Raw genomic sequence first — 13660 nt, forward strand, 5'->3', positions numbered from 1 at the left:
TTTTTTATTCCTAAATTTCGACATATTTCTTTTCATCAAATCTGGATGTCTACAAAATTGAGGCATTTTTTTTTATTCCTGAATTTCGATTTCAATATAGAAATTGAAGTAATACAAGTCAAAAAGCAATTCCAAACAAGAAATCACAAATCGTAATTTTTTCAGTTCAAATTAAAATATCAAATGCTAATTGCCTATACTTAATATTTCAAAATACTTGACAACTGACTACAAAAGACAAGCGAACATATTAAGATTCATATAATTTGAAAGACAGTATAATAATTACCAACCTTCTTATAAATATATGAATGTAGAAAATTATTTACATAGATATATCCATTGAACACACTACAAAATATCAAAACACATTTGATTAAATTCGACACAAGAAATAGAGAAAATATTAAATTTGTGTTCTGCTGTCTTTATTTCTGAAACAAATGTCTAATGTTTTAAACATTTATTAGTTAGTATGAGAACACAAGAGTTTTCAGAAGCTTCAACAAGGTATGAAAAGCATAAAAGAAACCATGATGGTAATATAAAGCACATAAAGAGCAAGAAATTCGTTGACTTTCGATTCTATTTTAAAAATGTTACATAAAATAGCTTTCTAGGGGAAAAATAGATTAGGTCAACTTTGTGATCTATTAAGATAGATATCCTTTCATTTAAACATGTATAAAAACTAAAAGAACTTTTTCAATAGTTTATTGAGATGTGCATTGTATTTCAGAATATCTCTTAGAAAAATAATTATTTGAATATATGTTAAATTGTAAAAAGATATAAGTTAATAATATGAGTTCTATTAATATTGCATAGTTTTAATATTAAAAAATTCTTATATATATATATATATATATATATATATATTTAATTGTAATGAAATAAACATATAGCTTAGTAAAAATTCTAATCTAACATAATTCAATAACCCTAAAAAAAATCAAGATCTACTTACTTTAATTTTTTAAAGCTCTATAAATGCAACATAAAAAATACCAATTTATTTGACCTTTCATTCAAGTGTTATTTTACAAACACATATATAAAAATTTTACATTGAAAAGCAGAACACTTAAATATGACAACACATTAAAATTTTTTCAGATCTGATATTCACTATAATAATAAACTTACAAGCAAAACTAGCTACAAAGAATTTTGAAACATAAAAGTTTGAAACAAAACGAATCGGAAGCTTCCTAAGAAATTTCTAAAAGATGTGAAGAACATCAAATATTTTTTTTATGTATTAATTTGATATATTTTCTAAAAAAGCAAAATATTTTGATATTGCTTGAAAATGTTCTTTATTCAAATATCTAAATAGCAAATAATTATTTAACAAAAAATAAGTATCAGAAAATCGTCCTTTACACTGCATCATTGTACTTTTACTTGGCCACTTATTTCAAGTTTATAAATAAATAACCTTATTTATATATATATATATATAAACGATAACAATTACTATAAAACCCAGATGTACATGGATAGTATTCATGCTTCCACATCTGGAAGTAAATGAAATCATACTGACAAGGAAAAAATATTCTACTTACAGCAATTATAGTTGAAAACTTCCATTTGTACATTTTAAGCTTACAAAAGAGCAAGATTCCCAGAAGTTATGATAAACATTGAATACAATTCAGTAGAGGCACATTAATATTGGTTGATAACTAGTAATTTCCAACCAGTCCATTTTCACAAAGTCATTTCAAAACAAACAACAACAAGTTTAAAACATTTCTTTTACAAAAAAATGCATTCACACAATCTTTTATATATAAAAAATATTGCTTGGCATAAGGCTTAATTAGTTGATGACCTAAGATATTTACAGCACAGATTCACGCCCTTAAACAACAATATTTTGAAGCCAAATTTCACAATAAGAAACTGATATGTAGTTTTGAAATTCTGAGAGTATTCTATAAGCGCATCAGCCTTGTTTAAGGAGCAGCATTCATTAATGACATTAAATTTATGGCAAAAAAAAAAGAAAAAAAAAAAGGCATAGTTTTTTTTTTAAATCTTTACTTCTTGCAAATTCCAATGCCATTTTTAAGTATAAAACTGAAAAATTTTATTTGCTATATTAAGTTTTGATTTGAAATTTCGAAACTTTAAAGCTAAAAATAGCAAAAATCGTCTTTAAAAATGCAAAATTCATTCCCTGCATTTACACTTACAGATATAACGAAGTATAGGTTTCACTATCCTCTATCAATTTTTTGAGGTTTATTGATTTAGGTATAAAGAAAGATTACTCAAATTAGAGATAAAATAAACAATTATATCCCCATTCGAAAGCTTTTATATGTCAATAATACAAGAAAATAAAAATGAACACTTTTCTAAACTTAAATAATTGTGAGTAACTTCATTCGTAAATAAAAATTAAAATTACATATATAGACAATAAAAAAATATATAAAAACATTTAACTTTTAATACATATTGTAAATATACGTGGATATGGCAAACAAAAAAAAAAATCAATACACATATATTTCTGTATATATGAGTATTAGCTTTGGGATTTATCATTTAATTCAAATAAGAAAAAAATGCTATATATGATCCCAGACAACAAAACAGGACAACAATCGAGCATCTATTAATTTTTTATATGGATATTTAGAAAACAATATCGTAAATTTGCATTTTCTTTCTCCTTTTTTTCTGAATTAATATTACAAAATGATCTCACATAAACTAAAATACCTATATATTAATGAAAAAAATTTACATAGAAATTATTCGAATTTAATTTTTGGATATTAGAAACCATTTATCTCTAATTATACTTTATGTTAGTGGATTATGAAGAAAGATTTTAAAAAACTTACATGGAAGCAAATAGAAACCCTTAAGGGAAAAACAGTTCTTAGAATAAATATAAATTCTAGTAAAATAAAATTTATTGCTTAAAATAATGCAAAAACTGCAACTTTTCAACACTGATTGCAATGCTACATGTTTTAATATATCGCAGTAATAGGGAAATATGAGAAAACCTACTGCATTTTCTTTAAAAACTAGAATTTACCTTTATTGAAGAGAAATTTCCAAAGGAGAACAGTACACGAGAACTTCAGCTTTAAAGGGCATTATAATAATTTCTGATGCAATCTCGACGAAATCACATGCTTCTCATGCTTATCAACAAATAACACAAAAAGAAAATATAGTTTAAGAATTTACAAATAGCAACTTTTACAAATGGTGTTATGTACAGGAAAAAGTGTAAAAACCGGTTTTCAAATTAGATACATTTTAATATTTATTCTCCCTAAATTATTTAAAGAAAGAAAAATGGAAATCAACAGCGTATCGAAATCGTAACAAACATGTTCTATACATCAAAAACCTATCCTCTGCCTTGATGTACAGTAGAAATATGTACACGACACAGATAAAAAAATTTCAATCTTCTGTAGATTTAAGAGACTTCACTACTTTGCAAAATACAGCATGCACTTGCATCAAAGACTAGTCCACAAGACGGTGATAACAAAACAGGTAAGCAAATTGTAGAAATAAATCAAAAATAGAGGTAGAGTTTATCAGTGGAAGTCCATGTGATTTGCAAAGCAAAAATTACAAGAAATTTAATAAGAAACATCCTATTGATCACAATATGCAAGCATTACACCTGACAAAAACTATAAATCAACGATAATTTGTAACATTCAATATCTATAAATCAACGATAATTTGTAACATTCAATATCTATAAATCAACGATAATTTGTAACATTCAATATCTATAAATCAACGACAATTTGCTGTCATAAAGCTATAAAATAACAATAATTTCCAAAATTCAATATGCTGTCATAAAGCTATAAAATAACAATAATTTCCAAAATTCAATATGCTGTCATAAAGCTATGAAATAACAATAATTTCAAAAATTCAATATGCTGTCATAAAAGCTATAAATTAACAAGAATTCACAGTAAGAATAATAAAAACAACGAAATTAGAATTAAATGCTTCATTACATATATATATGGCAATATATTTGCATGTACACATATATGAGTGAACAACTGGAGCTGAAAACATTCATTCAAAATAATTTGATTAATACTGGGGAGAAGTAAATATATCTAGAAGACAAGAGTGAGTTTGGTTGAACAGGAACATCCTTTAATTTTCACGACGCACTTGAGTTATATTTAGGGCACCACTATCATCTCCAGAAGCTACAATTTTCAAAACATTATTAACGAAATCAGCAGAACACCCAGCTACTTTGGTGACAGCTAGAAAATATTAAGCAATATTCATTTCTAGAAAATATTTTAGAAAATTCAGCTAGAAAATATTTTAGTAAAATTCATTTCTAAAAAATTTCTTTAATAATGATGAGAAATAAACTGCATGTACCAAGGTAGAAAAGGCTTCAGAAAAATTTACGAATTTTTTTCTTTATTTCTTTAGATACAGTATATGTAAATAAATCAGAAAAACAGCCCATTTCATTTCTTTGCAGCATTGTAAAACGTTTTTTGCTGACAGCAACAACATTATCAATGATACTAATCAAGAAAAGAAAAGTGAACAAATGTCTTCGATTAACAGTGACAGCCTTAATTTTTACTCTTTTTCCGGTTTTTTACTTATAAACAGATGATTTATATCAAAAGATATATAAAAAGTTTAAGTAGATTCAATTTTTAGAAAGTTAATTTTTGAAATTTTTCTCTCTCTCCCTGCTCCCACTAATTCATAGAACATGCACAGTAGTTTTTATTCGATAATATATATATATATATATATATATATATATATATATATATATATATACACATCCCAACTTTCATCATATTTTTAATGTTTGACAATTAAAAATATTTTGATATACGTCAAATGATTATAAGTGAAAAAGAGTAAGAAATAAAAAATTCATCAGCTTTGTTTACTGAAGAATAGCTTGCATTCAGAAATGCTTACTTTTTAATAATAATGCTTTTCTAAAATAAATCTGGTACAGTCGTCAACAACAATAACAAAATGAAACACCCCAGTAACTTTTAAAAATTTATTATCACATCTTCACAAATTTGATGTCGTTGGAAACAACTCGAGGGTGCAGGTTTGTTCCAAACAACAAACTGATTAACTAAGTTAATTAACAATATCTCGATTTTTCCCCCCCATTACGGCTGGCTATCAATGCTTTTTTGCAGAGTCGATCTGACATCATGAAACTAACTTCTTAATACAATTTTATGGAATTTTGAGAGTTATAGAGTTTAAAAAATGACAGTTCCAATGTTAAATGAGTTTTATGATCTTTCGATGATATCTCGGAAACTATTATATATTTCTTAAAACTTTTTTCACTCATTTTAAAAAATTATCACATTTCATAACATCACGAAATAAATGCATCAATAATATACAATTCATATTTTTTAATGAATTTTAAAAAGGAATGAGAGAAAAAAGTGAATTGTAACATTGTTAAATTTTTGCATGGGAGCAAAGCTGGCATGGTAAAAGCCAGAATTCAAAAAATTGTGCATACCCCAAATAGTTTTTAATATTCACAAAAACTGTAAAATTCCTACTGTCGATTTGCAAAGCCCACTTTTTGTGAAATTGTATATAAAATTTATTTTTATACATAGATCTACTCTTCATGAGGCACGAGCTTTAACTGTCTTTACAATACCGCATTTAGTAAAATAAAATTTACTGTCAGGTAAGACGATTTTAATTTAACATGAATTTTGCTTTCTTTTTTTTCTTCTTTTAAGTGAACGACCCACCCAGATAATATAAAATTTGATTGCAAGACAGATTGATTGATGTTTAACTAATTTTTAATGTAAACCGGCTGTTATCGTTTGCAAGTAAATAAAATAGAGATACAAAGAAAGCCATACAGTTTCTTACAATTCAGTTAATTAATTAATGCTAAAATAAGGAAATTTATTAGAACATATAATTTATATACTCAGTGGCTTAATCTAGAGCACCCATTCATAAATTTCATTAATTAGGCGAAATATATTTTCAAAACAGCCGTAAAATAATTCCCAGCGACTTATGAAATATTTGCAATTGCCTTTATAAAAAGACATTTAAAACATGAAGTTCGAGAAATTATGGCATGATAATATGCTTGGCTCATTTCGATTGTTTATTTATTTTTATCGCATCAGCCGTTGCTCTGTCATTTTTATAGTAGCTGGCTTCCACCCTTCTGTTTCGATGAATGGTTTTCGCACGCCTCATCAATCTGTTTACAAACAATATGCCAATGTATAAATACTAACATTTAAAAAAAGACTTACAAGTATCATGTAGTCCAAGAATTTTCAACAAACTCGCGATTTGAAACTCCGAAATTTTTTTCGTATGCTATAAAATATGTTTCTTTGTTTATTACATTTAATCCAGGATATCTTTTAAGTCATATCTTTTCGACTGATCGCATAAAATGTTTGATAAAGATCAGATTAAGTGTCCTAACTATTCTAATAATCTTCAAATAGAATTGGAATTTTAAAATCTGCAATAGATAATAAACTAGTCTGATAATTAAGCCTACAAAAAATTTCTATCATCTAACCTTTTTTTTTTTTTAAATTATTATATTCGCACAGATTAGATAAAGATTTCTTTTAGATGATTTCATTTAAAAGTTTTCATTCAAATTAATGATTTTTATATAAAAAGTATATAATTTTATCTTTCTAACACGTTCCATTTTTGAGTCAGCATGATCGCAGATAGATGGATAGAATTTAAATATGTTTTTTACCCCTTGATTCACAGTCGCCTGAAATGTAAAGATTTTCTGAAATCTATTAGTGAATTTATTTGAAGACTACAGCTCTTTGCTTTTCTTAATTCGTATACGGACAAGCAAAAAAGAAAAAAAAAAAAAATGTTTATTTGAAATATTGTTTTATTACCATAAATAAATATTACCCTCATGCAGTTCTACAACTAGATAAGTGGAATTTCATCCCACTAATTAAATTTCCCTTTTATAATGTTTTTATAATTTAATATTTTATTACTACAGTATTAACATATAGATCTTTAAATATTTAATATTTGCTGAAAGAATGAAATAATTAAAGCATTGTTTAAATGTATGTAAAAATTATACGTGTAATATTTTTTATTATAATAAAATACTCCTCTATAACTTAATAACTCTTCTATACGATAAATAATAGTTTCCACCAGAAAATAAAATTCCCTCCTTTTAATAAACACCGGCAATTCCATTGGCTTACAATGTCTTTACAGTATCTGCACCTCACCAATCAGCAATTTTTTTAAAAAGAGTGAAACAACGTATTTCACTCACTATAAAAATTAAGATGTATGTAAATTTCTTCGAACTGGATCGAATAAAAAAGCCGAATGATGAGCTGATTTTGAAAATAATGGAAATACTTCAATATTTAAATAAAAACAAACGCAAATTATTTATATTTTGATAAATCATACTCATATTAAGGACAAATCCGAATTGTGTTGTTTATTCTTCCGAAATTCATGTGAACAGAAACGAGAAAAGTCTTTACTGCGAATTTCAGAATGAAATTTGATACACATATATAAAAAGGGGCTGCTGCATAGAATTATCAAAAAATCTCGGTTTCCGTAATGAAAAAAATTTGTGACAGTGGCTACTTAATTCGGTTAATCAGTTGTCCTTCTCAACAAACCTGTCCTTTTAGGCAATTTCCATCGACAACAATTTTGTGAAGATGCGATAGTAAATAAAGTTACAACGGTGTACCATTCTTGTTTTATTGATGACTGTATAAAGACATCACATTTTAGATTCATCAGCACAGTCTAAGTCGCCCAAATTCTATGTATATCGGTAATCTAGCATCAGCTTCTTTGAATAGTGAATTTTCATGTTCTTGATACTTACACATTTAAGATCTTAGTTTCAATATAAAATGACCAGATATTCCAAATTAGTCAGAGAATTTTTGTTTTCCAAACTTTTGTTGCTAACAGACTGCTCCCTTGATATCTAGTGTACAGATTGAAGCTCAGAAAATATAGTGATGTCAGAATAATGAATAATAATGGCTTGTTATTCAATTGTTTGTATTGTGAAATGAAAGCAATGATTGAAACGTAAAAAGTGGTTAAGTTATTTAGTTTTTATTATTAGATAATCAGTAACACATTTTCTTTTATGTAACAAAGCCTAACATAAAATACTCAAAAAGTAATGAAAATACCTTATTTCATTATCTTTTCTTATAAAAAAATATATTTAGAAGCACTAATCTCTGAAATATTTCAAGCAGCTTTAAATAATGTATTAATAATAACATGTAGCAGTAAAGAGACTTTAGGATAGCTTAACTTTAATGACTTGGTTATATTATACATAAAATATTACAATTTCATAGTTTTACCTTTTCAAAATTGTATATGATGAATCATAAACAAAGGAAAGGGAAATAATGCTTACGCTTTTTTGTTTTAAGAGCCTCAATAGAAGCCACAATTGATTGATTTTTGAACTGCTTAAAATGACGCACTTTATTTTTCACAAGCTTCTTGATTTCCTTTATAAACAGAAGCAAACATTCTGAAAAATGAATTCCAGTGAATGAAAAATGAATTCATATACACAAAATATGTATGTATACAAAGAAAATAAGCAGAATAAATTGTATTAAATAACTTAAGTAACAAAACAAATTTTTGTAAGCTTCATTTAAAAAAAATCATAAAATTTCAATTTAAAAACATAAGCAGCAAATCCAAGGGAAAAATTAGTGTAGTACATCTCCAGAAATAGACGATCACTTGAAATATAATCCCATATCTATACATCAAAATGTTATAATAAAAGAGCAGAATGTTTATGTGAAGTTTAATTAAATTAACTTAATATAGATATATTATTCAGTCATAGTGGAAAAAGTAGCTTTCTAATCTAATTAAAAAGATGAATAAAGGACACATTTTTAACATTTCCAAGCCTGATGATGCCTGAATGGCACAACCAGAGTAATATGCTTTCAATTTGGGTGGGAGAGGGTTATGTACTTGTAAATAAGTATTTTATTTCTGATTTCATCAAAATGTAACATATTGGAAAGAGCAAAGAATAAAACTGAATTCACAAACAATGGTGCATCTAATTATTATTCAGACGAAAGAAGCTTAGCTACCATGATTTCTAAAATGAATTAAAAAAAAATATTTCATAATTCTATGTTTGAACCCTTTTTTCACAGATGATTAAGTTATCCTTGGACTGGAAACATTATTTCTCAATCTAAATATTATAAAAATGTTCAACCATCTTGAAAGAAAGAAAAAGTTTTAAATAAAATAACATACTTTGCTCCTGCTGCAATCCAAAGAGTTTAAGTTTATTTGCTTCATGCTGAGCTTTCTTTTTCAATCTGCATGCACTACAAAGGAGGTAAGAAATATATGTATATGACACATTAAACAAACAAGAGGAATTTACCAAAGAAAAAAAAATAGAGCACTTTTAAATAAATTAAATAATAAAATAATAATAATTTTAAATAAAATAACCATAAGCTAATACAAAAAAATTTCTTTATAGCCTCCAAATCCATATCTATTTATAATGCAATGAAGTCCTTGTAGGATTTGTAATCTTTTCTTTTCTACAAAATTATATATATTATTAATAAGGCTTATCAATAAAAGGGACTGGTAGCAGGATTACCACTCAAATCTGGAAAAAAAAATTCTCTGTATTCATATTTAAGACACAAGAAAATGCACTAATAGCACTCATGTGCTAGTTATAATGGAATATAGTTTTAAGGAGAAGAAAAAGCAAGGAGAGGAAGCAAAAATTTAATTTATTTGAAATAATAGCATATTAAAGGAAAGTTTATACAAAAAACAAGCAAATTATACTTATTTATTATCTAGAATTTAGCAAGACAGAATTTATATATTAAGGAAGGGGAGGGATATATTACCACTCAAGTTCTTTAATTATAAATCACACAAAATTAAGGATAATTTTTTAGCTATTTCATTTTCAGTGAACATATGTGAAAATATTTCCGATGTGTTATTGAATGAATTAAAGGACGAATGTGAAGCAACAAGTTTTAAGGCCCATAAAAATTCAACTTTAAATTATTGTTCATGAACTAAAAAATTCGAAATCTTTATTATTGACAATAAATCCGGATTTGACGTGTCATTTCTTTTAGGTACCAAGTCCAGCATCGATGATGACTCTTGAACTGGCACTTGAACGTTCTCCTCCTTTGGCATGATTAGTAAGTGCCTGATTTTCCATATTACTTAGGCTTATTATCTTCTTACAAAACGAGCAGTAGGCAAGAAATTGATTTTGTGGAACTTCTCGAACACATTCAGCAAAATCGGGATTGATTTTTTTATCCGTCCAATTCGTATTACTTATGGATGTTGAACAGCTCATTGATATAAAAATATTCTCTAATCTACTTTGAATAAGCTTAAAGTTTCTGAAATAATAAACAAACCATTCAATAAACTCAAGTACGGTAGACTAAACGCTACTGCACTTCCGCAGATTAAATGTTGCTAATCCCGCCAGAGAAATGTATTTTATTCTTTCGCGCAGTTGCAGAAGTCTCGCGTAAGTTCATTAATTGAAATTCGGGAAACTCATGGAAAAAGAACAACTGTGTCGCAAATCAAAACTAGAATGAATAATACAGAAAAAAAAAGAGGATAGAGAAAAAGGGCGAGTTTCCGCATTACTCAATCGCGAATGGTATTGTTTCGTTTTAGGAAGTTACGATTACGATTTTTTATTCTTGCACTCTTTGAAGATAGGTATTTTTTGGACGGGGAAAAAAATAACTAAGAAACTTTTAAAATCCCTGTTTTAGAAAAATTTCAAAGTTTCCTGCATTTTCCCATTTATTTTACACGATTCTTACTGGTCACCCGGTGGCGTGGCAACTTTGGGTAGACAAATATCTTGAAACCAAGACATTAACATATAGATATTCACTTTCTTTCTTTCTTTTTTTAATATTCAATTTAAAAATCTTAAATTGTTTTGCAGGAAAGTTGGCACAGCTCTTAATCACTTTCAATAAAGGATGTGACAAATAAACATAAAAAGTTTCAAGAGAAATATCCACATCATTCAAGTTTCTTTAGTTTTCATAGCATTTTTTTTTTTTTTTTTTTTTTGCCTGTGTAATGAAGTAAATACATCAGTAAAAAGTTTAAAGGGTTCTGAATACAATAATTATTTTCCTTATATATTTGAATAAATAAATAACCTGGTAATCTAACTGCAAGAGTAAAGTCAATCAAAATAAACCTTTTGAAAGTTTGAACTGACACGGACATAAATTTTCGGAAATCAACGTATTTTGAAATAGAAAAAAGAACAGATTCTTCATAATTTTTTAATGTACAGGAAAGATTTAGGTGAAACAACAACAAACCAATACATTAAAAGCAATAATTACAGAGAAAAAACAACACACTTAAAAAAAGAATTCTATATTTACCGAGAAGCTAATTTGTTTTTTTCCTTCCTTGATTTTGTTCGAGCATTAACAGGCAATTCATTCACAGGAACCAAGCCATCTATGAGATTATTAAGCTTCTCTAATTCCAGTCCAATATTATACAACTTCTTTGGATTAGGGGTAAGATCATTCCCATCTCCTCTTCTTGCTTTACCAGAGTGTTTTACACCAGCAATTGGGCAATTCACACTGAAAACTGGATCAGCAATTCCTGAAGGGTCATGAATATTACTTGTTTTTCCAGCTATTTTCACCTTTGAACCTTTTGGACCTTTAGACTGCATATTGTATTGCCAAAAGTAACGTGATCTTTTCTTTTCAAAATTACCACCGCTGGTAGAGGCATGCTTAGAAGCTACTTTAACATCTTCTTCTGAATCATCATCTAGGGAAAAGACAGTGAAACAACACAATAATATATGTGCATATAATGGAATATATTCAATAATATTACACAATAATGAAAATTAATATTCAGTACTTACTAAAAGAGGTACCAGTTTAATTTGCTCAATAACTCTATTTTAAGAAATTTTACTTTAAAAATTAGCATTTCAGTTAATATTTGTATCGCATGTAGCTTTAAAGAATAAAATTTTTTGACTGATAATAACCATAAAATAGAAAAACAATAAAATCAACAAAAAATGCGATGATATGCATTTATTTTCAGAACAATTAACCATGCTCAAATTTACAAACTGCATATTACATGGTAAGAGATGATTAAGTATAATTTCATGACAATTTTGTTTCTGGAGTTAAGAGACAGTTAATGTAAATTTTAATAATTATGGCAAAACAGAAGGAAAAAAAAATAGAGCAATAATTATTGTTAAACATATCAATAAAAACTACAATTTAAAGAAGTATAAATACAGCGTGATATTTTAAGTAATAATTGTATTTAAAAATTGTGCCAAGAATAAAATTTAGAAATAATGTTTCAATCAACTTCTAAAGATTCTTTTATAGTTTTTGCTTTCTTAAAAAAGTTTAATACAACAGCATGAAGGGGGGGGGGAGTATATATAAAAACTATAAAGTATAACTACTTTATAGTTTTAAAGTAATTATACTTAATAGTATATTTGATTAAATGAACAGCTATCAAACAAAAAAATATGGCAAAATGAATTTTGAGAAAATTAATCATAATGAAACCATAATACATTTTTCAGTTCTCAACATTTTAATCAATAATACAAATTTTGTAATGAAAAGAAAAATTCAAGTAATTTACAGATTTTCTTAAATGCATGCTTTGCTTGACCTCATTAAGTATCTTTAATTATTTTTTTCATATATAAGGTATGTTCAAATGTTGTTTGAAAAACTGAATTCTAAATAATAGAGAGAGAGAAAGAGAGAGAGAGAGAGAGAGAGATGGGTGTTGGTGGGAACAGCCAGCAATTGCAAAGAACTTTTATATGATTGCAATGCAACATTTATACAAGATATCCACTCTAATCATGGCCTGATAGCTAACTTTAATTATTTAATTTTAAACTGTAGAGAGGTGTATAATTTGAAATGACAAAATGCCTTAAATGACAAAGAATTTTTATATTTTATGCCATTTCAGTCAGTAAATATACTGATGAAATGATTATGGAATCTATACTTTTAAATATTAGTAGTCCTATTAGTCATATTAAGCAATATATTTTTGACACTAATATTTTCATTTAAAAAAGTTTTGAAATTCAAAACTTTATTTTCAGTCAATTTTTATTGCTACTTAGAGCAAAATCTGCTAATCAACATATGATCTTTCAAGAGGTGACCACTGATTCCCTCTAAATAAGGAAATTATTTTTTAAGATGCTGGGCGCTCTTTCAATTTGTCCATATTTTATTCTATGCAAGGGCATAAACTATATATGACAATCACAAAACATGTCTTATCACAGCATTAAACATGTCTTATTGAAATTGCAAAAATTTTCACTCATTTTTTTCAGGATTTTTAATTGTTGGTAAAAATTATTGAAAAAAAGACATTTGGATAAGCGAAAGTTTTGTTCAAATTTAACAAAAATGCAAAACTTTTGTGTTAATTTGTTATTATTAATTAAGCTCATTTTTTTATTCATTAAAAA

General features: G+C 26.7%; 1 protein-coding gene across 1 annotated transcript in view; it reads right to left on the reverse strand.

Moving 5' to 3' along the window:
* Positions 1–890: 890 nt before the first annotated feature.
* Positions 891–13660, reverse strand: part of LOC129958249 (CREB3 regulatory factor-like) — a 28213-nt gene continuing 15443 nt past the window's right edge. Inside the window, exons 4-7 of the mRNA XM_056070557.1 lie at positions 11538–11943; positions 9370–9443; positions 8489–8608; positions 891–4286 (exon numbers count right to left, since the gene is read on the reverse strand). Coding sequence (XP_055926532.1) covers positions 4171–4286; positions 8489–8608; positions 9370–9443; positions 11538–11943 — 716 coding nt within the window. The 3' untranslated portion in view covers positions 891–4170. The remainder of the gene's footprint in view (positions 4287–8488; positions 8609–9369; positions 9444–11537; positions 11944–13660) is intronic.

This window comes from Argiope bruennichi, chromosome X1, assembly GCF_947563725.1.
Source record: "Argiope bruennichi chromosome X1, qqArgBrue1.1, whole genome shotgun sequence".
In the NCBI taxonomy this organism is placed as follows: Eukaryota; Metazoa; Arthropoda; class Arachnida; order Araneae; family Araneidae; genus Argiope; species Argiope bruennichi.